Raw genomic sequence first — 11,773 nt, forward strand, 5'->3', positions numbered from 1 at the left:
TTCTCTCTCTCTTTCTCATAAACTCTATATGTTCAAATTTATTCTAAGTTCAGTGTTAATTTCTATGACATTGAGATTTAAGAACCTGGTTTTTCAATTCGGTAACACTTGGAGTCTTTAGACGTCTTTTATATCCACAGCACTTAGTATCTGGGACATAAAAGACATTCAATAAATGTTTGTTGAATATAAGTTGTAATATGCTGTGACAAAATAATGTGGCTTTTAACCTAGGTGTATTCACTTCACTAGCAATATAAGTAGCAGAGTGCAAAAATAATGGTTTCAGAGGTTTTCCCCAGTATGAACAAATCAGTGAGGCATCAGATGCACTCATGGTTCCTTCAAGCATATCTATTGAGGAATCACTTCAACAGGCTCTGACCTTTTTATTCCTGTTATGGTCACCTCTGGGAGTTAACAATGCTAGAATCAAAATGACTTTATAATAAACCAATCAGAGTTTTTTTTGTCCTAAGATGACAATATAATTCAGGGCTCCTCCCCATAAAAGAATACTATCTATGAAGCATTTATATTATGAAATGTTAAGATTAGTGCATGAATATTTATAAATGTCTTTTGCTTTTCAACCACTGAAAACTGATCAAACAGAAATAAATTTAAGTATAAAAACAATAATTTTTTTTAAAGCCAATGCTAAAATTTCTAGTGTCACCAGACAATACCAAAAATTCAGGTCACATCCGTGCTAGATTATAAATCACAAATATGAATAATTATTATACACCTAGATTAGTATCACATCAGCATGCGAGATACAAACTTACATAAAAAAGTTCTAAAACGATCCAATATTTTAATATATGATCCAAAATAGAGCTTCAACTTATATGATTCAATACAGAGCACTTTTTTAAAAATTCCATTTCCCACAGAAAATGCCAAAAATAATTACAGACTTCCCTTGGTAAATATAATTCAACACAGCAAAAAAAGCAAGTAATTCAATTCAAAGTGAAGGAGGTACATTTAGACAGCAATGAGAAGCACAAAGACAAACACTGCTTCTCTCTAAAACATTAAACATATTGAGTACCCTTACCTGTTTCTGAAATGTATGTAACAGGATCCGTCCGCATAATTTTACCAGGTTTAGGAGACAATGACAATTTTTCTGGTTCCTTTTGGGCATTTTTTACCTGCACTGTCTCCTCTGATTCTGAATCTGCACATGAGAGGAAAATAAAGCAAAACTTTGAAAGAAATATAATGCAGTATGTTTTTAAAGTGGTTAATGTTAAACAATTCTTCAAGGCCCTTTTGAAGCACATCCCTTCTGCAGTTCTCACAGGTTGCTAAGCCTTTGTATTAGTTTTCTATTGCCACAAATCACCACAAACTTAGTGGCTTAAAACAACACACATTTTTTATCTTACAGTTCTGTAGATTAGAAATCTGATACGAGTCTCACTGGGCTAAAATCAAGAGTCAGCAGGACTTAGTTCCTTTCTGAATACTCTAAGGAAGAATCTATTTCCTTTCCTCTTCCGGTTTCCAGGGACTGCATTCTTTGTCTCATGGCCCCCTTCCTCCACCTTCAAAGCCAGCAACATCAGCCAAAGTCCTCATGCTGCCATCTCTCTGGTTCTCTAACCTTCTTCCACAGTCAGTCTCTCTCTTATCCTGCTTCCCTGCTCCTTGTGACTATATTGGGCCCACCCAGATAATCCAAGATTATCTATTTTGAGGTCATTTGATTAGCAACTTTAATGTCACCCACAACTTTAATTTCCCTTTGCCATGTAAACTAACAATTCACATGTCCCAAGAATTAGGGCATAGAAATCTTTGGGGGCCATAATTCTGTCTACCACCAACTAATCTCCCAGAGGACTTAAATACAAACCGGGACAAAATGTAAAAACCTAGTATAGTGCCTGGCACATAACTTTAGTGTCCTTCCTCTTCACCACACATTTAGAAATCCAGTCTCACATTATTCTAAATTGTGTTAAACAATTAAACTTCCACTTTCCCAAAATATGGAAATTCCTGAAGACTGGGGATACGTACTTCTCTCAAATTCCTCACAATATGTGACAGTAAAAGACTCATGATAAACACTCAAGTACTGTAAGAATTGAGTCAGAACATTTGTTATCATTGTCAAAATCCTAACAATCTATAAATGCTTCCTTAGGTTGTATTTTTAAGAATTCGCACACGATGGATCTTCTCTACAAAAGGAAACCCTAAAACTCTCTGAATTCTACCATTATTTTATCATATCATGAAAGGCAGGCATAAAAATTCATGTTCCCTATTTTAAAACTATATTAGAAGTAAGGCTTTTCAATTGTGCTTGTCCTATTTTAAACACAACAAAAAAGGACCAGATTGAAAGCACAAAAATTAAAATTTAAATTTGTTTCTAAAGCAATATTCTAAGGCATTATTTTTTCAAGTTCAGTTTCCAAGAACCTCAGTTGAAGAGTAAGGTAACATGAATATTTTTAACAATAAATATAACATATTCAAAGTAAGTTTGAGACATGCTCTATACCATATCCCTCTCTGAGAAAATCTTTAATACATTAACATGTTTATAGGCTCTGATAAATTCTGCAGTATAATAAAATCGTTTTCAACTTTATCTGAGCATAGAGCTCTCTTCACACAGCATCTATTACCATCATAGATAGCTGTGTGTCTCAAAAGATCAGTTTGAAAAACTCTGTTCTAAGGTATTGAAAATAATTTTAAAACTTTAAAACCCCTCGGAAGAAATATTACCTGAATCATAGATGACCCTCTTTTTCTTGTTTGGTTGCTTCTGTTTAGAGTCATCTTCTTTACAAGAACTATTTACCTATAAACATCACAGTATAATTAGAACACAAAGAAGTCTATATAACTTAGCTGTTTTTTCCTCATTACTTAGGCTCAGACATTCTCAACTAGAGGAAATTCTGCATCCAGGAGACATTTTTACTTGTCATACCTGGGAAGGAGTGGAAGTGGTGATTTACTGGTACCTAATGGTGGGGAGGAGTGGGAGTGGTGATTTACTGGTATCTAATGGGTAGACCAGGAATGCTACTAAACATCCTACAATGCACAGGATAGTCCTACATCAAAAGAATTACCTGGCTCAAAATGTTAGTAATATACTTATTAGGTTAAGGAATAAGCCAAACAATAATTGCATCAGATGGGAAAGAAAGAATTATAAAAAATAAATAAATAAAAAGTTGTATTACTGTTCAGCTCCACTTTCAACACTATCTTACGTGTAACAAAGAGTAAAAGGATGTCAGATATTACAAGGCAAGTCCTTCCTGAAAATGACAGAGACAAAAATAAAAGCTAAGGGGTTATGAGCCCACAACCCAATGCCTGTTAGCAAACTAAATAAAATCAGGGCAAATAAGACTGTTTATAATTTTTAGTTATACATCATTTTTCCAATCTATTCAAATTTTCTCAAAAAGCATCAGGAAAGTAGACAGGAAAAAACTGACTGTAATCAGTTACAAGGTAGGAATGTGTTTTCAGCAATTGCAATAAAACTTCAAAAACATAAAAATAATCAGCTAACTGCAAGAAAATCAGATTAATGAACCATTATACTTCAAATACACCACTGAACTAAGGACAGAATTAGAATCAGTTACAATAACTCAACAGTAAGAGAAGAGGGTATCCGAGAAGGAAGAGAATCATAGAAGGGGAGTCCTAAATCCTGTCAATAAACTTAGCCAAGTCTGGGGCTGTTTCCTCAAACATGTATGCATGGAACAACTCTAAGTGCTCAGCTAAGGTGAACAAAGATTTCAGGTGCTGTCCACCACAAGGAATACAAGAGTTTGAAGTTTGGGTTCAGCAGAGTTTATTGCGTGCTAAAAGAAATAACAGTTTTTAGAAGAATATAACAGAATCCAAAGTTCCTACACTAGACATACAAAGAAATAGAAAATTTAACCTATGATAGTTGATTTTATGTGTTGATTTAAAAAGTGCCCAGATATTCTGAGTGTTTCTATAAGGGTGTTTTAGGATGAGTTCAACGTTTAAATCAACAAAATGAATAAGGCAGATTGCTCTCCCTAATGAAGGTGGGCCTCGTCCAATAAGTTGAAAGCCTGAAAAGAACAAAAGGCTGACCCTCTTCCAAATATAAAAGAATTCTTCCTGACTGCCGTCAAGCTGAAACATCATCTCTTCTTGGGTCTCAAGCCTATCAGCCTTCAGACAGAATCCACACCACCAGCAGTCCTTGTCCACAGGCCTTACTCAGACTCGAACTGCACCATCAGCCGTCCTGGGTTCCCAGCTTGCCAACTGTAGGTCCTGGACTCTGTTGGCCTCCATTATCACATGAATCAATTCTAATAAATCTCTTTACACACACACACACACCCCACACACACACCCCACACACACACCACACACCACACACCACACACCACACACATACTTGGTTCTGTTTCTCTAACAACCCTTACTAATACAGATTTTGTTACTGAGAAGTAGAGTATGCTATAACGGATACCTAAAATATAAATGTGGCCTTGGAACTGGGTAATGGTGGAGGCTACAGGAGTTTTGAGGTGCATGCTAGAAAAAGCCTAGACTGCTGGGAAGGGAATATCGGTAGAAATACTGACATTAAAGGTGATTCTGGCATGGTCTCAGGAAGAAAAGTTACAGAGAAAACCTCTATCGTTGAAGAGAATACGTATATCACCATAAACAGAATATTGGTAGAAATATAAACATTCAAGGTCATTCTGGTAAGGTCTTATATGGATATGAGGTTACCTACAGAAGGCGATCCTTGTTATGAAATAGCAAAACTCTTGCCCCCAAAATAATGCTTCCCTCCAAAGCCTTCCCTAACCAGAAGTCCAACACTATTCACCTGGGGACAGGACTCATCTCTATAAGCAAACTTTGGCCTTAAAGTTTTAACAACTAAAATGTGTTCCATCTCTACTTTAGGAAAGCATCAATCTGTGAATGCTGTAAACCATATTAATTAGAAATAAGTTAATACCTTACCCCTTATTACTTATCTTCTTCCTCTGCTAAATGAGCTGAAGTCTTTATTTACTTAAGGCTCCCTTGAGTCCTATCAAGTCTAGGAACTGATTTTATTCAACCTGTCATACAATTCTAAATTGTACTTAGAAAACTGACCTTGATTTCCTTTATTCCTTTCTTTGCTTTGAAAGTTTCTTCAGCAGACTTTGTTTTCTCATTCTTCTTTACTGTTTCGCTTGCAGGTTTCTTTTCACTTGGGATAACCCCAAAGAATTTCCGAATATCCTAAAAGCAAATGAAGAGATTCATAAATAAATATTAACTGCACAAAATTCTAATTTCGATTGTAATAAGGGATAGCTCTATACACACAGTGGTTTACTGAGAAATTTCATCATAGTGACATAGTTCTATGTGTATAGCAACATTCCTTTTGTATGCAAAAGTTCCTTTTGTTTGCCTAATGAAAAGTAATATTAATTCTCAGAATCTGGCCAAAACAGGGCAAAAATAAGCAAGTGAAACTTTTGTGAACAATAGCATAATTATTAAAGAAGCAAGTAACAGGTATTTATTGATCATACATGCACATATTCATCCCACCATCCCAGGCATAAGAGGAGAAAAGACAGAGTTAAAGAATGTAATCCTTGCCCATGTGATTTATACTCCAATTTGAGAGAATAACTCTCACATCCTGATCATTTAATACCTGATTAACGAAAAACCTCGACATTATTGTCCTTTATATGGGTTTTCCAAGTTCTGAAGAAAAAATGTTGCTTTGTTACAACCAACATTATGATATTCTGTTTAATTACTCTACCCGCCACCCCACAACTGATTCATATCAATTGTACTGAAACATTTAAAATGTAATTTATTATTAAAATCACTGTCTTTCCTTACCCTTTCCACACATACCCTTCCCTATCCTTTTAGATTTTAGAGAAAAGGGAACAGACCTTTGAATCAAAAAGCCTTGGTTTGGTTCTCTGCTTCTAGTGCCTTCTATCTGTGTGATCTTAGGCAAGTTAATTTATCTGAGTCTGTTTTCTCATTAATAAAGTGGGAATAATAATATTTATAATTTATGAGGATTAATTATGCTTTTATCACAATTTTGGCTCAGTAAAAAGCTTCCTTTCTCCTCATTTATGAACTTCATACCACTGAGACATGTCCATTTACAATTATCTCTGCTCACAGGCAAAGGTATAGGGAACAGAATAATGAGAACTTAGGCTGAATTCCAAAAAACTGGGTTCAAGAGCTAGTTGTAGCTTTTTCCCTTTTCTTATCTTTGATGGTTATAATTCTGAATTTTCAATCCTTTTTACCTGTTCCAACCTCTCTCTTTTTATTGTAGTGAGGAAAATGCCTGTAAAAGTATTTTGTAAAGTATAAGAAAGTTAACAATTTTATTTCCTAGAGCCTGGCAGTAATTGTCATATCTTAAAATGTCAAAAACCCCAAATAAGTGTTTTATGCAAACATACACATACACAAATAGCTTTGTGGCTAAGCCAATAAACAAAAGCAGATAATGAGGCACATATTACAAAACTTAACACACATGTTAAGTTTTGCCAAAAAAAAAAGAGACTGACTTCCCTGGTTTTATACCCTGTTTTGTAAATTTCATAATACAGAAAAGTCACAAATCCATCCTAATAAAATCTAGGTCTAAAAAATACTGTTTATGTAATGAATACCTCAGCTATGATACTGAAACATTTGTTGTTAGGTTCCATAGAAGAGAGATGATAAAGAAAGCCACGGTCTTCCGTATAACTCACAAAGAACTGAGTTTGAGGCTAATAAGTACTCACTCTATTGCTTCTGCAGGAAATGAAACTTTTACATTGCAGTTTCACGTTTGAAATTACCAAGTGATTCTTCAAATGGTAGTGACTGTTTAAAACGCATGCGTGCACACACACACGCTGCACATGCACCATGGAAATACCAAAATTGAAGATTAATTATCGAGTTAAAGTCAGTGATGGTTTTCAATGTTTTAGAACTATAAATGCTTAAAACCGCAGAAAGAACACGAACATGATTCAGGAATGAAGTGGAATTGCTTAGGTAACATTGAACTCTTCTGATTTTTGTCTGTATCATGCTGCCACTCCTCAGCAGTTACAACCTTTCCTCCCTACATAATTCCACTCGCATCCCTTTTCCTTTTCCTTTTCCGTTCCCTTTCTCTTACTTCTACCCTACTGTCCCACACTCCCCATGCCTTATATTCTGATGGCAGCAGAAATGTTTTAAAAAAGTACAGCATCCTGATCTAACTCAATATACACCAAACATCTAAGCTTTTGGACAAGAATTTTCATCAATCAGAACGAAAGCCATTTTACACATACCTTTAGTGTTATCTTCAATGTGAGCAACCACTTTGTGTGTAAACATCTAAAAGGCAAAGGTCACCAATTCAGCCTTACTTTATAGAACGTGACTTCACCTTAATCTTCAATTAACATTTCCTGTCTAGTACTCCAGGTCTTCAAAGATGTCATGAAATGTAGAAGAACAAGTCTAGTAGCTAATTATATTCCCAAATAATGGATCTAAACACTACCCTTACCTGGATGGAATAATTCTTGCTAAGCATATGAGTAAAAAAGGGTATAAATTTTAAAATTTGCTTTTATAATCTTGGCAAAGAGAAGGCCTTCTAAGCAAAACATCAAGGCTAGAAACCATCCCTTAAAGACAGATTTGACTACATAAAAATAAAACAAAAGATGCCATAAACAGAGTTGAAATACAAGCAACTAACTCAAAAATATGTACAACATATATTATATATAACAGGGTTCTTACAAATCAATAAAAGATAACCCAGTAGAAAAATAAAAGCTATTAGTCAGCAAATTATAAAAGAAATGCAAATATCCAACCAATATAATAAAAGATGCTCAACTTCACAAATAATAAAGATAAATTAAAATGTAATTATTTCTCTCTAAAAAAAAAATATTAAAAATGCCTAAATTTGTCAAGAACATGAGAAAACAGATGCTCACACACTACACTGCTGATAAAAGTAAAAATTGGTATAGCCTTTCCAGAGGACAATCCAGCAATATTTATTAAAATTTTAAATGTGCATACCCTTTGTTGCAATAATTCCGATTCTAAAAGAAATTGTAAAAGAAATAAAGATACTTTTATTTGGGGAAACAAAAAGAGAACAGTAATCAACTCTTATTTTCTTTTTTCTTCTCTTATTATTTGAATAAACAGGCCAGTTCAAAGAATGAAAAAGATTTTTGGCAAAGATCACATGAAAGTTCAAACAAATTTCAGCAGAGATAGCTAATAATAAGTTTTTCATGATTTTACTTACAACTATTGGACATAAATTTCTCTTGATGATCCTATAAGGTAAACAAAGCAAACAGAATGATACATCTGCATTTTATAGATAAGTAGAATAGTAGGTCAGAAAAATATAGGGGTTTTTGTCAGTTTCGCCACTCACTAACTGAACACCTGGGTTGAAGTAATGACTTCTCTGCCCCTTTTCTTTCCTTGCGTGGCCACCTGCCTCACAGGACCCCTGTGGGGATTAGAGGTGACACACCAAAAACCTCAAGAATGATATCTGGTCCTCTGACTCCAAATCTTTCATAGTTTTCCACTTGACCATGATTGTCCCTTCAGTTTTTCTGTAACTCTAAGGATCTATGCAAAAGTAGCCATATCCAAAAACTAGTAATGTGGCCTTTCCCTTCTTGTCATTCCTGATACAATCCATCCCTGTATGCTTACAGTCACTGTGCCAGGGACTTTGGAAACATGAAAATACCCTCATGAAGCTAACTGGAAGATAAATTAGTATATAAAGAATTAAATACAAAACAGTATTAAGAGAGAGATAATCACAAGAGTATAAGAGCACCATGAGCACCTGAGGGACACATGAGCTTCAGGGACAACTTCCCAAAAGAACCAATATCTGACCTAGGCCGTAAAATGATTAGTAGGAGATACTTTTCATATTTATAGAAATCTAAGTTAGAATACACTGCTTTAAGTTCCATAGAGCAGGCTTGTCTATCTTACTCACCACTGTAATTCAAGTACAGGGCCAGCACCTCAGATAAGTAAACATTTAGACTGGAGCAGTTATTTCCAAGATCACTGACCTTGACACTTGGGCTCTGAGAGGTTTTTGATTATGTAAAATAAAATTCATGGTAGATTTGATTTTAAAGATGGTATATTAAAAGAATCTTTAATTGGGATTAATAATCCTATGACTTTACCTATTGCTTTTTGTTTTAAGAAATTTTAAGTGGGTATTAAACTAACATATATTGTGTATTATTTCTGATATAAATTATTAAAGTTGATCTAGAATTGATCCTTGTGATATGGTACTCTTACCATATTACTCTATTGTGGCTACAAAAACCAAAATACTTTCACTTTTAGTAGGATACTTCCTCTTCTTTAAATTCGTTTTTAGCCAAAGTTGTTAATTTTTTTTTAGAAGCCTAAATAGCTCTCTATATTATCTACATTAATGATACAGCAAAGTCTAGCACAGGCTTCAAGATCTTCTTTCTCTAAGGAAGATATTGGTGAGTGAAAAAGAAGTGTGGTCTGAAAAATCTTGGAACAATAACAAGTTCTAGCTAGAAAGAATTTTAAGGGCCTATATCGAATTCCTTCAATCATTCATTTATTCATTCGACAAATATTTAGAGCCTTCTGTGTGCCAAGAACTATTCTTAGTGCTTGGAATAAATAAAACGGGCAAAAATCTCTGTTCTTATGGCACTTCCATTCCACTTCCTGTTCTTGGTCTTTTGTCTTTAAAAAATAACGCAGAGCATAAGAAATAAAGAACAGACAAAATATAACACTGCTGAGGAACAGAAATGCGCACTAGATGATTATGGTGATTACAGCGAGTAGAAATTGCTTCCCCTACTGGCTCTGGATCCATTCAATTCACATAAGAGGATGCTCCCAAGATAACGAAAGACCAATTTTCATTCTTAGTTGTGTCAAGAAAGACGTGTGAGATTCTGAAGTCATAATATTTTTATCATATGAACCTTAAACTACTCTCTCAATGAAATACTGCATCACAGAAAGTTTTCAGGTACCTGATCTAAAATATAAAACAACACTGGTTAAATTAAATGGAAAATGGAAAATAATTATCTAATTTAGGTTTAAAAGAATTTAGTTCTTCATATTTTAATAACTGGGATAACTGAAGTATTTGAAACTATTTATGCCTTACCTAATGGTTATTTCAACATTTTGACATTTTCGCCAGGGCTAATGTACTCTGATTATGGTTTTTATGCATCCAGAAATCAAATTTTTACAACTGACTTCTGATCCAAAAAAAATCAAATTTAAATTACTTGAATGAACACTGAAATTAAGTTCACATCAAAGATAGACCTATAACATAATAAATGTCGTATTTCTCTAGGTTACATTATTCATTGTCATTAACTGGCCAATAGCTCAGACAAAAAGTCATGCAGAAAGGGCTACAGAAGACGTTTTCATACCAGTAAGTTTTACATTGTAGTTGATTTTTTTTGGAAATACAAAGTTTATTTGTACTTATTCATTCATTAAATATTTATTGCAAGTCTACCATGTGCCAGTCACTACACAGCAGTACCCTATTCTTGTGGCCCCTATCTTTGCAGAGCCTATATGCTACCGTAGGAAGCTGTCAATAACAGGTTGCCAATCTATTAAAATATGCCAAAATGTAGGCCAAGGAAACAAAGTGGGTGGTCTTTTCACTAACCATACCAGTCGTTTGAACACTCCAGACCTCTTCTGAGCTCCTTATCCATGTAGTCTGCCAGTTACATCTCTGTCCAAATGCCCCAGAGGTGCCTTTAAATCATCCAAAACTAAGTTCATATTCCTGTGACTTCTCTTCCTTTATTTCCCACCTCAATGCAGAGTACCACCATTCACCCAAAACAGAAAAATGGGCATCGTTTTTCCTCCCTGCTCTGACCTCCCACCTAATCATCCCACTTAACCTATCTTCCAAGTATTGCTGTCCTCCTCTATTTCCATTACCATTGCCCTGATTCAGTGTTTCGTTTACTTATTTAACAAACTCTTACATAATACTTATTCTGTTTCAAGCAATGATTTAAGCACCTTAAAAATATTAACTTATCTAATTCACAAAACCCTATGAAGTTTTTGAAACTTCAATTCACAAATGACAAAATTGAGAATGTCAACAAGACATTCTCTAACAACTCAATAATAAAATAAACCAAACAATCAAATTAAAAAATGGGCAGAAGACCTGAACAGACATTTCTCCAAAGAAGAAATACAGATGGCCAATAGACATATGAAAAGATGCTCAAGGTCACTAATCATCAGAGAAATGCAAATTAAAACCACAATGAGATATCACCTCAGACCTGTCAGAATGGCTATCATCAATAAATCAAAGAACAAGTGTTGGCGAGGATTTGGAGAAAAGGGAACTCTCATACATCGTTGGTGGGACTGCAAACTGGTACAGCCATTATGAAAAAGTCTGGAGGTTTCTCAAAAAATTAAAAATGGATATACCTTTTGACCCAGGAATTGCACTTCTGGGTATTTATCTAAAGAAAACCAAAACAATAATTCGTAAAGATCTATGCACTCCTATGTTCATGGCAGCACAATATATAATAGCCAAGATATGGAAGCAATCTAAAAGCCCATCAATAGACGATTGGATAAAGAAGTTATG

General features: G+C 34.6%; 1 protein-coding gene across 5 annotated transcripts in view; it reads right to left on the reverse strand.

The window, feature by feature from the left end:
* RFC1 (replication factor C subunit 1) overlaps positions 1 to 11,773 on the reverse strand; it is a 61,031-nt gene that overhangs the window by 43,024 nt on the left and 6,234 nt on the right. For 4 of the 5 annotated variants that reach the window (XM_023534417.1, XM_023534423.1, XM_023534408.1 and 1 more), the window contains exons 2-4: positions 5,164 to 5,292; positions 2,758 to 2,833; positions 1,067 to 1,189 (exon numbers count right to left, since the gene is read on the reverse strand). In XM_023534417.1, coding sequence (XP_023390185.1) covers positions 1,067 to 1,189; positions 2,758 to 2,833; positions 5,164 to 5,292 — 328 coding nt within the window. Of the gene's footprint in view, positions 1 to 1,066; positions 1,190 to 2,757; positions 2,834 to 5,163; positions 5,293 to 5,719; positions 5,759 to 11,773 lie in introns of those variants that run through there. The other variant, XM_011365771.2, reaches the window with a different exon arrangement.

Source organism: Pteropus vampyrus, unplaced genomic scaffold (assembly GCF_000151845.1).
Source record: "Pteropus vampyrus isolate Shadow unplaced genomic scaffold, Pvam_2.0 Scaffold5, whole genome shotgun sequence".
Lineage (NCBI taxonomy): Eukaryota > Metazoa > Chordata > Mammalia > Chiroptera > Pteropodidae > Pteropus > Pteropus vampyrus.